At 39.4% G+C, this 16,468-nt stretch overlaps 1 protein-coding gene and 1 long non-coding RNA gene across 2 annotated transcripts in view; one reads left to right on the top strand and one right to left on the bottom strand.

The window, feature by feature from the left end:
* The first annotated feature begins 36 nt into the window (after window positions 1–36).
* Window positions 37–16,377, top strand: LOC132362303 (uncharacterized). Its single transcript, XR_009502332.1, has 3 exons — window positions 37–115; window positions 764–828; window positions 16,309–16,377. It is a non-coding gene; the product is annotated as an uncharacterized LOC132362303 (long non-coding RNA).
* The window catches only part of STX12 (syntaxin 12), a 34,243-nt gene continuing 22,438 nt past the window's right edge, over window positions 4,664–16,468 (bottom strand). Inside the window, exons 5-9 of the mRNA XM_059916553.1 lie at window positions 13,377–13,420; window positions 11,949–12,054; window positions 8,648–8,720; window positions 7,483–7,565; window positions 4,664–6,156 (exon numbers count right to left, since the gene is read on the bottom strand). Coding sequence (XP_059772536.1) covers window positions 6,064–6,156; window positions 7,483–7,565; window positions 8,648–8,720; window positions 11,949–12,054; window positions 13,377–13,420 — 399 coding nt within the window. The 3' untranslated portion in view covers window positions 4,664–6,063. The remainder of the gene's footprint in view (window positions 6,157–7,482; window positions 7,566–8,647; window positions 8,721–11,948; window positions 12,055–13,376; window positions 13,421–16,468) is intronic.

Here is a 16,468-nt window from a genome sequence, read left to right as displayed (position 1 = left end):
CGCGCGCCCACGCACGCATGGACGCGCGGACGCACAGGGCGCTTCTAGTAGCGGTGGAAATTGGGATTGTGTTTTGAGGTCTTTTTCAGTGCTTGAGAGTTCGCTTTCTGCAGAGGTCAGGGCTTTCGTTGGCCGGGAGTTGTTTGAGGAAAATGGGCTCGTAAGGAGGGGTTCGGTTTCCCTCTACATTCTTTTTGCAAACACGCTCCCAGGCTCTAAAATGTTGCGACTCCACCCTTGCTCTGGGCCTGCACCGTCAGCCTTTCGACCCCAGTCTGGAGAGAAGCTAGAGGGTAGAGCTCAGAGATTGGAAAAACTCCAACTTTTCTGTTTCTCTTCTTCCGGTCCTTCTGCGTAGAGCTGCATGCACCGTACCCCCTTCCCCATTGTAACCCAAATCCGGCACTTGAGGGCTTCTGTAGATTATCTGGGAAGCTACCTTTGGGGGTCATCTAAACTCTGGACAAACAGGAGCCAGGGACGGATCCAACCAGATGGCAGGCGTCCAGATCTTCAATGTGCATGAATGAAGTGATTAATCAAGTTGAGGCCCCTTTGGATTTTAAAATTTTGGTCATAGTGACTAGATAGTGTAAGGAAGAATTAGGATTCAGGCCTGCTTTAGGCCAACAGCTGGGTGAAAGAGACCAGCAGCAGGTCCTCTGGTTGTAATGGCTTACGTCTATTGAGTGCTTACTTATCTGGGCAAGTATATAGTTTATATGAATCATCTCATTTAATTCTCACAACTCTCTTGAAATAGGTATTATGATTCCTGAGGGGAGCGTCAGAGAGATTGAGCTGCCCAGCCTCACCCTAGAACAAGTGGTGAGTGGAATTCAAATCTAAATCAGTGTGATGCCAAAGGCCATGCTCTTTAATCATCGCTGTCACACTTTGATGTTGGTGTGATCATATTAGTATGCAACTAAAGCCCAACACTTTTTCACTTTTGTAGAAAACATGGGAGGATTATCTGGCCTTTTTTTTTTTTTCTTTTAAGGAAACCGAATGCAAAATTATTGTTCACCCATAAAGAGGCACTGCACAGCAAGTTATCTCCTTCTATGGTGGAGTTATTTCTTTTCTTGATTGCCTGCTACTGGTCCTATAGATTTTAAATTGAACATCAGCCTGTTCAAAAGAGTTTGCCCTTGGTGACATCTCCAGGCATCAAGATTTAGCTGCAGCATAATATTAACTTAGAATTTAAAATTATCAACTCTTAGGCAGGAGAATCACATTTTCCCCTGGTCTTCAAATGCACAGTAAACTCATCCAGCAAGGATGTTAACTGATCAGATCACTTTTTTTTTTTTTTTGGCTGTGCCTCGGGGCTTGCAAGATCTTTGTTCCCTGACCAGTGATTGAACCCAGCCCTCGGCAGTGAAAGCGCCAAGTCCTAACCACTGGACTGCCAGGGAATTCCCTCAGATCACTTATCACACGAACTGGTTAATATCCTACTTTCCAGCTTTGTGATTCCAAAAATAGACTAGGCTGATAGCTCTAAACTTGGTTTCAGGAAAACAGGCTATAGCTCCCTCCTTTGAGCACAGGGACTTGATTAAGAAAGAATTAAATAGTTTCAAGTGTTTTGAGTGTAACAGAATAGAGCAAGGTGCTTGTATCTACAGAGATTGTGTGGGCCTTTGAGGTCCCATGCCCGTTTCAGGCATGAAGAGGTATTGAAGCCACGTCTAACTATCAGGGATCTAATACCATCTTATGTCAGCTTTGCCTTTCAATTTCTCAGCTTCTGTGGGTGGTCTATTATTTAATCCCTTATAATGCTGAATGTACACCCAAGAAACCTAAGCTATATTCTTACCCTTATAATTCTTTATTCCTTGGCTATGTTCCCTGTTTCCAGCACAGCTGATATTCACACTGACCTCTGATGTAATGGCACCTTACACTTTCCTGGGCCTTATAAAGCAAAATGCTCTTTGGGCACCAATGATGTCAGTAGAGATCAGCAAACTGGAGGACAGCAGTCTAGGACATGAACCTTTTGAAATGTAAAGACTGATGGGCTAGCTGCCTTTGGATTTTGGTATCTCAACAAAGATTAATTTCTTAGACTTTGAGACTTCCTTAGAATAGAATCTAAAGACATAAGGAGCCTATTGATATCAAAAAACTTCTTAGAACATCTTTTATATATGAGTGATCAAATGGAGACACTGAAAAAATTGTGTTTGTGTAGAGATGGTACAGCAGGAGACTTCATTTAGCAGGGTGGTGAATGAAAAGTTTACAAGGTGCCAACAAAAGAAAAGATATTCATGAAAACTGAATAGAAATTGCCATTACTCCGCATTGTTAAAGCTTCATGAAAGACGTGGTGAGCAGGATAGTTTGTATCAGTGATGAACGGAGACAGTGTATAGTGTCTAAAGGTGTGGTTTTGAAGTCTGTGTGCTTGAGATCAAATCCTGGCTCCACAGCTCCTAAACTGTGTGCCCTTGGCCAGGTCGCTTACTATGCCTCGGTTTCCTAATCCATAAAAAGAGGACGAGAAAAATATATCTCCTCGATAGTTTTGTGAGTGTTAAGATGATAAATGTAAAATGTAAAACATTCAGCATAGTAAGTTTCTTGTAGTAAGGGCTCCAGTATTACCCCACAAATGACCATTCACATACAGAGCACTTCCTCAAGACTCTAAATTCCTGCAGTAGACTGCCATTCCTGGCCTCAGCTTCTTCAGTTGTAAAGCGATGGAGCTAGTCTAGATGAGTGGTTCAGATATTCGAGATGTCATGGACCAGGGGAAAATAAGTATTATAGGGGTGTCAACTTTTATTTTGCCAACTGAGGAGATTTTTAAATGAAGACTGTCACCTAACATCACCACCTTTTCATTTTTATAATCTTTTTAGAAAGTGAGAAGGCCATTAGCTCAGATTCAAAGATGGTACTTTAAAAAGCCCACTATGTTATTTTTCTCATTTCTCCATGGACTGTAAAAACTTGGTCCTTAATCAGAGTCCCACATTAAAAATTCTATTATTTCAAGTTTATCTTTTAAAAATTAAGTACTATATTGTTAATCAAATTTCATTTTGGATAAGTATTAAAATGAACTACTCAGTTGGCCTAAAAGCAGGATCAAGGGTTGGAATTAAAACCTTTCAAGCTATTTCCTGGCTAAATGGAGATTCTAAAGTAGATGTAATTCATAGTACTGGAAAGCAATACTGAAAAATTCCTTGAAACCTAGGGATACGCTAAACATGCTTAGAAAAGAAGGGAGGAAGCCTTCTAGCCCTAGGAAACAGGATAGAATGAAATCTGAGTTAGGTTCTGGTCTGCATTTAGTGACCAAAAGCAAAAGCTTCATTCCCATGACTGAGAACTGCCTCTGAACAGAAGAAGGGGGAAAAAACCCCAAAAACAAAAAAACTGAATGGAGGAGGCTCGGTATATTTTAGTTTGCACTGACTGAAGCATGATTTCATTTTGATATTTTTTTCCCAGTGGTGCAAGGCAGTGTATCACCACCCCTTAACAAAACAAAACAAAACCTACCCAGGGAGCATTGGTCTAGCAGCTAGCAAGTTCTTGTTCTGGAACATTCGCAGAGGAAGTGGCCAGCATGACACCTCTACTTTACCCTATACTACAGTACTACTGTTTTAATTCACTTGAAGAGAAAACATTCTATAAAGAAAGGAGAAAGAAAGACAAAAGGAAAGGAATACAGAGACAAACATACAGTTGATATGTTCAGACCACATCCCTATGGTCTTTATAATCAAAGAATTTTATAGCTTTAAGAGAACTATTGAGGAAACTAGGGGCCTATGGGTTAAATAACTTGTCCAAATACCTACAGCAAGTTAATGACAGAGCTAAGATTCCCCAGGCCTTCTGTATCCCAGTCTAGTTTTTGACCTCCAAACCAATGGTTTTCAACCATGGTTACACCTGAGAATTATCTGGAGCTTTTAGAAGTCTCTATACCCAGGCTATAACCCAAACTAACTAAATTAGAATCTTGTGGCACGGTCACCTAGGTATCAGTATTTTTTTAGTTTCTAATGTGAAGCCATGGTTAAGAACCACTGCCCTAAACCATGGTGCCCTAAAGGTGGACAAAGCACAGTCAAGGAGGATTCTGTGAACAGGTTTGTTAGGACCACTTAGCAGAACCTCTTGGTGACTACTACAAATTCCAGGCCACTGAAATTCTAGGCCAAGGTCATATTTGCTACCCATGACTACTATTACCACCACCATTGGATAACATAGAACAGAACTATGGTGGCTTCATTTTACACAAACTGAAAGGTTTCGTGTTTTTTTTGTTTGTTTGGTAGTTTTTTACAGTCAAGACTTTTTTCTTGCCTGGAATGTTACAAATGATGTATTCAAGTCCAACTGTAATTTAGAGCTGAAGGGGCAGTGATTGTATAACCAAGGAATTACCTCTGAAGCTGCTGCTTGGGCCACTGTGACGCCCCAGTAGCTCTATCCTGTTCCTCAAGGAAAGGACCTATTCCACCCCTAAACCAATCCTCACCTGATCTCCAGTCTTCTTGCAGGTCTCAGTTTTTCTCTGGACAGCACATTACCCAATATCTACTGCATTAGGATGTTAACTCATAAAAACTTAACTACAAAAGCTTTTCAAATGTTTATTTGTCTTATGTGGGTGGAATGCTGCAAGAGTGCAAAGAAACTTATGCATTTAGCCCTGTTTCCCTGCTGTTCACATTAGTTTAGTAAAAGAAGATTAAGTAACATTAAAGGGAATGGAAGAAATAAGTATAAATATATCCAGGGTAGTGAGATCCTCTGATTCACTAAAGGATGAACTGAAATTGTTGGCCCAGTTCACATTTATGTGAGAGCCTAGAGAAATTACTTTCCCTTTAACTTCCCTACACTTGTGAAAAAGGGGAGTGGACAACATTTATGTTACAAGACAGCAATCTTTTATTGAAACATTTTTTGTCTAAAACTATGCATGGAGAGATTAATCTCTTGTTCATAAATTAGGATAAGTCTAACATCACTATTCCAAACCAGTATTATTTACAAAAAAGAACCTTTTCTTTGCTTTATCGCCAAGTTCACAGGACTAAATTTTAAACCAACTTAAGTCTAGCTTTTAAAATCTTCCTGCCATCAAATGCCCAGCAAACCTTATCAGGGTAGGGGGCAGCCTTTTGATGGCAACATTCATCATTCACCAGGAATGCAGAACCACAACTAAGCAACAACAATAGAAGATTAAATCATTCCAAACAATTCCTATTTGCTCTCCAGAAGAATGCTTTGTCTAATTCTCCCCTTCTATACAGACAGGTGGGAGAGGAACCCCACAGAGAATCATGTTAATTAAATTAAACTCTTCAAAAAGTGAACAAGATGGTTTAGTGTATATATGGATGAACTGCAGTCGATGACACTAGCAGATAATAAACTTAAACCCAGATTAACACACACCCCAACAGCTGGCCAGCTCAAATAGTTACTTCTGATTTAATCTGGATCACATGTGCAATTTTTTATTCTCTAGTTAAATACATTGCCAAAATCTTTCAAAGCATATAGGGGGCAGGCTTCTTAGAAATTCAAACTAAAATATTAAATAATAAAAATTGCTGGCTTATTATACAGTTTCTGACAGACTCCAATATGCTGGGTGACAGAAAGTAATTCTATCTCAGTTGCTAGTAAAAAGGTAAATCTTGTATGTACATAGAAAGACAATATTACAAGACTATAGTGTTACCTACCAAAACAAGAATATCTAGAATGTAATTTTCAGTAAACACTTGGGACGAAGGGCAATCAGAATATAAGAGAAAGCAAAATCCACATAAATTAATTCTTAATTTGAGAAATCAATAAAATGTACACATAAATTGATAAATACTGTCTCCATAGGTCACTAATTCCAAGGACTAGTTAGTAGTTAGTTTCTAACTAAATTATTACAGGACATTCTGGTGTATTCTGTCTTCTTGTGATCAGTTTGTTCTGGCAAGACTCCAGCAAGCACTTGCCCTTGAAAACAGCTCAGCAGGAGAAGGCTCGGAGGCAATCACTTCATTTATTAACTAGCCACAAAATAAGTCCCAAGATTACAATAATCACTGACAGCACAAGCACCAGGATACAGATCTTCTTGCGAGATTTTTTCTGAGGAGAGAAATATGTAAAGAAGACACTCATGAAACAAGTAAAAAATGTTTCAGTCTAAGACTCCAAGAGTGCTTCATCAATCTGCCTCCTGGTAATTCAAAATTAACTCTATCCATGTATGACTATGCGGACACCTTCTCAAAAATCTCAAGTTACCAGTGCTAGGCAGCAGCGCAAGTTCTAATTCCAGGCTCCCAAATACAATTTGCAAAGGAACTGTTTATACCTATGTTGCTAGGCATTATTTGCAATAAAATAAGTTATCTGTACATGTGTATTTTAATAAAGGTTTTATACCTAGTATAAAATTTTATGTTCACTGTAAAAAATACACACAAGCAGAAGAGAAAATAATCACCCACAGATAATAAAACAGTTGACATTTTGATTGTATTTCCTTCTGATCTTTTATCCATGCATATTGTTATCTGACATAATTGGGACCATACTCTATGATGTTTGATGTTTTTATCACTTAATATTTTAGCATAAAAATTTTGATGTTATAAACTCTTCATAAACATCTCCTTTAATTCCCACATAACACGAGTGGATGTATATAATTTACTTAATTGTTCCTTTACTGTTGGATATTAAAGTCATCACTCAGCTTTAAAAGGAAACACTATTATTAAATATGTATTTCTTTAAGAACAGTCCAGGTGAAATACAGCTATCTTAGGAACGTGGTAACTGACTGAATGCTATTTATTTCTAAAAAGCCATGCAACACCAAATTGAGGAGAAATGAGAGGGACCTCATTCACAATATTTGTAAACTGAGGTAAAGACCCAGATAAAAGTCATAAAACTAGAGTTTCAACTCATATGTAGAAAAATATCACTTTACAGAAAGTGGAACAATCAACCCCTATTTATTCATACGAAATGACCCCAAAATGATAAGCCCCTATTAATTCATAAATAGCAGTCGGAGTTGATTCTTTGTCCATCCTCTGTGGCAATAGTCAACATAAAGTATCTGCAAAGTTCTACTTTGTACCTATTACTATCCTAATTGAAACAAACTTCAGCTGTTTAGGTTATAAACTTAGCCTTATACCAGATTAGGTATCATGCTAGCTTACGTGGTTAGCTTTGTAGCTAAGAGGCTTCTATGTCAGTTTATTCAAAGTTTGATGCCTTTTTGTAGATCTCTCTGCAAAGAAAAATACTAAAAATGGAGCTGGGACTGCAATTATGACTACCTGTCTCCAGCTTAAGTCTAAGCAAAAGGCTGCAGCTGTTCTCAATGTGTCAGTATAATGTGATGGCCCATAAAGTCTACAGCACGCAGTGACTTTCTTTAGTACCTGCTTTTACCTGATAGTAAGCAGCTCGCTGTAACTGATCAGTGGCTCTTTCTACATGCACCTCTGAGCTTTCCACATTGGCTTCTATGCTGTCTGCAAAAAAGAAGGGCAGTGGATGTTTTACCACACTCAGATGTCTCAAGACTGCAAACTGAAGAGAATTATGATGCTATGGGTCCTGGTTCACCACCATCACTCCAACTATCCAGGCATGAAATCAAAAGTTACTAACTCCATAAGAGAATAGCCCTATTCTTTGGAAATAAATACTGGGGTGGAGGGTTATGAAGTATATAACTCACCCACAAATGGTTCAGAAAAAAAATCAGGTATATACATAGATTGAGAAAGAGTGAGCACAAGTAAAAAGCAAGTGGGGTAGAACGTTAACAAGAGGTAAATCTGGGTAAAGTTTATAAAGGAGTTCCTTATTTTTTATTTATTTAATTTATTTATTTTTGGCTGTGTTGGGTCTTCCTTGCTGCGCACAGGCTTTCCCTAATTGTGGCGAGCGAGGGCTACTCTTCGTTGCGCCAGCTTCTCACTGCGGTGGCTTCTCTTGTTGCGGAGCAGGGGCTCTAGGTGCGTGGGCTTCAGTAGTTGTGGCACGTCGGCTCAGTAGTTGTGGCTCGTGGGCTCAGTAGTTGTGGCTCGCGGGCTCTAGAGCACAGGCTCAATAGCTGTGGTGCACGGGCTTAGTTGCTCCACAGCATGTGGGATCTTCCCAAACCAGGGCTCGAACCCATGTCCCCTGCATTGGCAGGTGGATTCTAAACCACTGAGCCACCAGGGAAGCCCAAGGAGTTCCTTATTATTTTCATTTTTGCAACTTTTTATGAACTTGAAACTATATCCAAATAAAAAGCTTAAAAAAAAAAAGGGTTTCTGAGCCCATAGTTGTGCAAGTTTCTGGAGATAAAAACTGGGAAGCTGACAGCTAATATTTCCCTAAACAGCCAAAGACTTACCAAGAGGCTATGGCAAGTGAATGGAGCTGACTATTCACGGAAGCCTCATTTTAACTTACACATATGACAACATAAGAAAATTGCTAAGAAAATGAATTTAATGATTTTTAAATGGTATTCCAAAATTCCTAAGACACATCTTACTGACTTCTTTGCACACAAGTACTGTCAACTCCCCTTCATGTTAAAGGTATCAATAATACATACCAATGAGGTCACCCTGGTCATGGATCATCACTGCCAAATCCTTAAATATCTGATTGACATCCAAAATATCCGCCTAAGGAACACAAAAAAACAATTAACGTTAAGCAACATGTTAGAAGATTCATTTCCTCTACTTACCTAAAGCTTTGTCTAGTAACATAACACATGTGTTTTTAAAGCTTATAAATCATGTTTTCTCCATAAACAGAAAATGGAAAAAAAAAAGTTAATTATTAACATTTACTAAATGACTACTATGTGCCAAGTACTATACCAGGTAGGTAATTAAAAGCACAGTCTCCTGGAGCCTGACTGTCAGCTACAGAGGACTGTTAATCCTCCAGTCTTGTCCAACCTTAAATTAAGAACTTCTCTGCACCTCCCCTCTAAAATGTGGACAATGGTAGTACCCATCTCATAGGGTTTTCAGAAGTACTAAATAAGAAGTTCTTAGAACTGTGAAATAACCACTTCATAAGGGTCAGGTATTATTAACTATTACTTAACTGGTCCTCATGACAACCCAATGAGACATGTATTATCCCCATTCTACAGAAGAGAAAATCACGGCTCAAAGAGGTTTAATGACTTGTCCCAAGGTCTCACAGCTAGCAAGTGGCAGAACTGAGAATTAAAAGTTCATGATCTTTTGTTACTATGCCTCCTTGATACTTGAATTAATCATTCAGTAACTCTATGAACTAAGTATCTTTGAGGATAATGAGGCTCAGAGAGGTTATGTAACTTGTCTAGTCATACAACTCGTCAGTGAGGAAACTAAGCATTGCAGCCAGGATTATATCCCTAAAGCCCACGCTCTTTCAATTGTAGTGTACTGCCTCTCAGAATGCTATAATAAAAAATGATGCCTTCAAAGCAATGACTTCCTAATCATAACTTGCAAGAATAGTTCTTGCCAGAACCTCAATTACTTGCTAAGAGTCTACTATAGTTGGGAGAGTCTGCTAATTGCTGTGAATATAAAAGGGCTTAATAATAGCTAAGGGGGGGGGGTGGGGCAGGGAGGGATCAGTATACAATAAGATAAATAAGAAGAAAGGGTGTTACACGGTAAATGACTAATAAATGGTATAGGAAGTCTAGCAGAGGAGGAAGACTATGGCAGAAGAGGTAGGACTTGAGTTGTGCCTTACAGCAAAAGAGAAGCCATATACACAGAAAGGTAACTGGGTTAAAGAACAAACAGCCCAGTTTGGCTATAACATAAGGTGTGATATTGTGATTCATAATAAGAAATATATATTTGGTCATTGTCCCATTCCCAGCACAGAGCTTCTAAAAACCTTAGAATTTTCTAAGTGATAAAAGAGATAAAGATGTCTTTCTTCATTCATAACAAGCCCCTTTCAACCACTCCTAAGTTTATGTTAATGGCCTGACTTTTGGAAAACCCGTAAGGATAGGGGCTGGTTGCCAGGGGAACCAACTTGGTGATTAGATGGTTGGAACTTGCAGCCCCAATTCTGACCTCTGGGGAGGGGAGGAGGGCTCAAGGTTAAATCAACCACCAAGGGCCAATTATTTAATCAATCATGCCCATGTAACCACAGGGTTCAGAGAGCTTCTTGGTTGGTGAACACATGGAGATTTGGGGAGGGTGCGCAGGGAGAGGGCACGGAAGCTCTGTACCCCTTCCCACATACTTTGCCCCATACATCTCTTCCATATGGCTGTTCCTGAGCTGTATCCTTTTATAATAAACCGGTAATCTAGTGAGTAAACTGTTTTCTTGAGTTCTGTGAGCAGCTCTAGCAAATTAATCGAACCCAAGGACGGGGTCGTGAGAACCTCCAGTTTCCAGCCTGTCAGTCAGAAGCACAGGTGATGACCTGCATTTGCGAGTGGCATCTGAAGTCACAGGGAGGGGGGTCAGTCTTGTGGGATCTGAGGCTAACTCCAGGGAGATAGTGTCAGAATTGAGTTGAATTGTAGGACATCCCGATGGTGTGGCAGAACTGCTTGATGTGGGAAAAAGCCCACACATTTGGGGGCCAGAAGTGTCAGAAGTGTAGTGTGAGAGTAGAAGAGACACACAGAAGTGTGATGCTTCACCGTTAGAATGGGGTTTGTATGTTAGATGCAGGAAATGACTGGATATGAAAATCCAGCCCCAGCTAAGGAATTTGGCCTTAATTCTGTTGAATGTGAAGTGCCATTACACTCCTGACATCTACTACATTACATTCTTCTCCTTAGCTCCATATATCTCACTCTACTCCCTGCTATAGCAGGATTTCTCATGTTAAAGAACCAAGTCAATGATTAGTAGCAATAGGTGAAACAGAGAAAAGACATGACATTTTTGAAGGTAATAATCAAACTTGAGGATGAACTGTCCCATCAAAAAACAGACACTGATGGGCTCTAGGGCAGTGAGGCTCAACCTTGACTGCACATTGTAATCACCTGCGAAGTTTGTAAGGAAAAACGTGTCCACGGCCAGGGCCTCTTGTGGATGTTTGCCCATTTTTAATCTATGAAAAATAGGAAAATCATATAGTCCAAACATAGTAATTGGTAGTGGAGGAGGAGAGCTGGGGAATTAAAAATATATATCCAAGTGATTCTGAAGTGCAGTCATGGTTCAGAACCACTGCCACAGATGAAGGTCAAGGAGGAGCTCAAAGTTTCTCCTCTCTACAACCCTCCCCTCCCCACTGCCCCCGGGGATGGCAGTCTTCTATCTCCATGGAGGAGAAAAGTACTCAGGTTTAAGGATATCTTACTGGTCACTGTGCAAGATTAAAGTTGGGAACTCAGGTAAGAGAGGCCTCGAGACCGCTCTCTCAACCCCCACCTCAAAAACTCTTCCTATTTCTCTGACTCACTGACGTGATATCCAAAACTTGGGAGTGGACTTTGGGATACACAAAAATGGAGCAAACCTTTTTGGCCTATCTTTATTCTGGGCTATTCAGACTAAGCAAAGGGCTCTCCATAGAGCCCTACCTAAACCTAGAGGTTGGCATTGAGGTTTCGGGACAAAGTCTTAATGAGCGATAAAATATTTGTTGGCCTTGCTCTGTTCTCTATGCATAGTCTCATGGAGACCATATAAGATATAGTAACTGAGGAGAGGATTCGGGTATTCTCAGGTGCCATGGCCAATACCAACATAAGAGTAGTTCAAATTCTCCATGATTACACTGAGACATAATATGTCTCATTAGCCATACAACAACTCATTTCATCCTTTTTCATAATCACTGTGAGAAAAACCAGGTGAATTAAGAGATTGCATCTACATTGAGTCAAACAAAAAACATGACTTGGCTCTCACCTCCAGCTGCCGAATTGCCGTTTCCCTCTCTTTAATAAGTTCCAAATCCTGTTCAGTGATGGCCACCTCATCCTCCTGGCTCTGCATCTGGTTCCACTCCTCATGGCTGCAGGGAGACAAGCACACTAGTTGATTCCTCCTCTCTAAGGTGTACATAAGACATATCTGCATCACCTCTGCTGCCAGCAGAGCCTGCCCAAAGACAGTACCAGGGCTCCAACTCCTCTGGTATCAATACAAGTGTCGGAGGCCACATTCTTCATATCCAGAGGCAAAGAGTTGGTAACACCAAGAAAACAAAGTCTCAGGTTTCATGGGCAAAACTAAGAGGAAGCAGAATTATGAGGGATGGGACTCCTTGCTGTTTCCCTTCGGGGGTACACTCTACAATCTTGCTAGGACTTGCTAGACAGAAGTGGGCAGAGATTTGAAATCAACAAAGTACAGTGGCCCATTCTCTCCCAGGGCACTCTCAAAGTGCAAGCTGTGTTGGTATCTCGGGTACTAGACAGGTGGAGGAGAGCAGGTTAAGTGACCTGTCAGTGCTTCACCAATTAGTCCGATAGAATCACATCCCCTGGTTTTCGAGAATCTCTTTGAGGTTATGCTTTAGGTTAAATGTCTCTTAACAGAAAACCAAAGTAAAAAGCTAGTGAAATGTTATAACTCTTCTTTTCAGGTACCATATTTAAAAGAAACGCATACGACATCTTATACTAGAAATGAAACACTTTGAAAATTCAGTATTAAGCATTTTCCAACAGTACACATAAATCACAAATCATCTCCACAATATTTAAAGAATTTCCTCCATGTGCTGGACATACAAAACTGAGTAAGACAGCACCCCAGGCCTTTGAGGTGCTCACAGTATAGTGGGGGGGAGATAGATACATACCTATAAGAAAACATTTTATGTTCTCAACTAATACCATCAGTACATTTTTATGGAATTAGTTAATTCAGTTTGGAGAAGTTAAGAAAGGAGATGTTTTTCAGATACAAATTGTTTGCTTTTTCTTTTAATACTCCTAGAAGGATGAGTTGCCTCCATTTTAGGGATGAGTAAACAGAGACCCAAGAACTTTGAAGAATTTAAATCTGAATTACAGGTAAAATTATTTAGACCTCCAAATCCATAGATTTGGGGGTTCATACTTATTCTTATTGAGCCACGCCCTCTCCTCAACACACCGACATCAGAGATTTCTTGGAAGTTTTTTATTCACTTTGAAATTATTCCTTCCATAATTCAAAGATCTTGGAAAAGCCCCCAGTTTTGACTTTTTTATTTGATGGATTATAAATTACCTACTCCAAGGCTCCCTTTCTTTTTCCTCCTTTTTTTCTCATTGATTTTTAAAATTAAAAGTAAGTACAAAGTATAAAATCCCATCTCGACTCTCTACATTAGAATAATTCCTTTACCTGTCAAATGAAACGAGCTGTTCCTCCCTTTGCCTCTCCTCCACCTAGAAAGCAGATGGCATTATTGCTGCTGTTATCCAGAAACACGTCACAGACAGACAGACACACACACAATGGCTTCCGTTAGCTACAGTATAAAGAAGTAACATCCCTTGGCTCCAACAGACTCTGTAAGATGACACAGGACTCTGGCAATCTGACTGGACCAGGAAATGGGTGTGAAGTAGTTGAAAGCAAATCTGCATTCCATTTGGATTCAGAACAGAAACCATACTAAATAGGATGGAGAAAACATGGATAGGAGAAAGGGATAAAAATTAATAATAATGATAACCTATCTTAAAATTTGGAGGCAGGTGGATTAAGGGAAAGAGTTGAAAACTTGCAAGGAAACAAATTTTCAGAACATGTGAAGATTTTTTTTAATGGACATTTAAAGCATATTAGGTACTAAAGTGGCAAACTGACTTAAAAAAATCAGTCTAATTATGTATTACCTTTGTAATTTAACAACAAACTAAGAAAAAATGTTAAAAGAGCAATCTTTTCCTATTTTTAAAAAGCCGTCCCTTTTCATGATAACAATAATTAAAAAGATAAGCAAAATAAAGAAAATTTCAAAATTCTACCCGCCCAGAGGAACACTGTGGGTTTTTTTGAAAAACATTTTTACTCTTTCCCCATATCAAGAAACAAAACAAGGGCTTCCTTGGTGGCACAGTGGTTAAGAATCCACCTGCCAATGCAGGGGACACGGGTTTGAGCCCTGGTCCGGGAAGATCCCGCATGCCGCGGAGCAACTAAGCCCGTGCGCCACAACTACTGAGCCTAAGCTCTAGAGCCCACAAGCCACAACTACTGAGCCTGCGTGCCACAACTACTGAAGCCCGCACGCCTAGAGCATGTGCTCCGCAACAAGAGAAGCCACCGCAATGAGAAGCCTGCGCACAGCAATGAAGAGTAGCCCCCACTCGCCACAATTAGAGAAAGCCCACGCGCAGCAACAAAGACCCAATGCAGCCAAAAATAAATAAATTTAATAAATTAAAAAAAAAAACAAACAGAACACTGCTAGTGTTCTAAAGCCTACCTATGTGCCCTTCTCCAGTTACAACCACCTCCCTCTCCTTTAGCGTAACCATCATCCTGACTTTGTGATCATCATTTTCTTGTATTTTTTATATGTTTTTTAAAGTTAATTAATGTATTTATTTATTTTTGGTTGCCTTGGGTCTTCGTTGCTGTGCAACAAGCTTTCTCCAGCTGCGGCGAGCAGGAGCTATTCTTCATTGCAGTGCGCGGGCTTCTCATTGTGATGGCTTCTCTTGTTGTGGAGCACGGGCTCTAGGCACGTGGGTTTCAGTAGTTGTGGCTCGCAGGCTCTAGAACGCAGGCTCAGTAGTTGTGGCGCAGGGGCTTAGTTGCTCCGCAGCATGTGGGATCTTCCCAGACCTGGACTCGAACCCGTGTTCCCTTCATTGGCAGGCAGATTCTTAACCACTGCACCACCAGGGAAGCCCTATCTCTTCTACTGTTAATCGACATTTGGATGTTTCTGATTTTTGAGTACTACAAATAATGCTGCTATGAACACTCCTGTACATATACCCTGGTACAGACTTACAGTGTTCTCTAGCATAGAACTGCTGGGTCATAAGGTGTGCGTGTGTTCTGAAGTTGCAGCCAGAATGTTTTCCAGTGGTTGTTCCAACTCATACTACCACTGGCCAGGTAGGAAAGTTCCTGTGCATCATATCCATGGCAACAACCTTCCCTGTTCACAGAATTTAAAATTTCTGCCTTTTTTTTTTTTTTCCTGCCCTTCTTTTGGACATGAAATAGTATCTCAGGGTGGTTTTAATCTGTAATTCCATGACTACTAAAAAAGTTGAGTACTTCTCCATTTGACCATTATTCAAAGCAATACTAAGATGTTATTTGCTTTTTTCACTGTGTTGACAAAAACAAAGGTGGACAAAACTACCACTTGCACTTTAACACAAATCAAGGCAGTGGCACCAAACCATACTAGGAGTTTTCTATTCTTTATCACCACACATAGGGGGATAAAAGCCAGTTTGGCCTTAATGAAGCCATTAAATTTATTAACTAAATCTCAGTACATGTCTTTTTAATATTCTGTATGGTGAACTGGGAAGTATACATAAAGCCCTCCTGCTACAAACAGAAATACGATGTTTGTCTCCAGGAAAAGCACTTGTGTAATTGAGTTGCTGGGTGAACTAGCTACTTTTTTTAGGGAATAGCATTTTTACTTATTCAATATAGTTTATACTTATTAAAACTTTTAAAATATATAAACTTTTAATACAATTTGTGTATATATATATACACACATATATATATACACACAAACATATATATGATATATATAAAAGAATAACTAACAATCTATGGTTACTCAGATGGGTATTCAAAAGACAAGTTCTTCAAAATAAACAATGTGAGACTGTCACTTCAAGGAAAATAATGGACAGTGTTTGTTGCCAGTGATAAAAATCTAGCTTTCAAATAGAAAAAAAAAAAAAAAGAATTTTGGAAAAGTTGTATCTACTGCTTGTGAACTTGAGAGATTCTCAATATTTAAAGACTTTTCTGGTCAAGCTGAAGATAATACATGATTTTTTGATATTGTAAAATGAAATATATCAACATTTAGAAGACCTGCATAAGTCAGGGAACCAATATTTTCCAAATGATAAATACATGATGTTATAAAAATCATGCACAGATAAAAGATCCAATAAAAGCATAAGACAAAGATTTTAATGCATCAGAGTATGAACAAGTCACTGACAATGGTTTTCGATTCCACAACACAACTAAGTTTTGTCCAGTTTTGATGTAGTATCAAGGAAAAATATCAACAATGATCTTAAGAGGTTAATTAAAATACTCCTTCCTTTTCCAGTTACTTACCTCTGTGAGGCTGGATTTTCTTCAGATACCTCAACCAAAACAACATATCATAACAGACTGAATACAGAAGCAGGTATGAATATCTAGCTTCCTTCTGTCAAGCCAGATATTAAAAAGATTTGCAAAAATGAAAACAATGCCACTCTTCTCAC

This window comes from Balaenoptera ricei, chromosome 1 (genome assembly GCF_028023285.1).
Source record: "Balaenoptera ricei isolate mBalRic1 chromosome 1, mBalRic1.hap2, whole genome shotgun sequence".
Lineage (NCBI taxonomy): Eukaryota > Metazoa > Chordata > Mammalia > Artiodactyla > Balaenopteridae > Balaenoptera > Balaenoptera ricei.
Note: the sequence above shows the minus strand (reverse complement) of the source record. Positions and strands in the feature narration are given on the sequence as shown.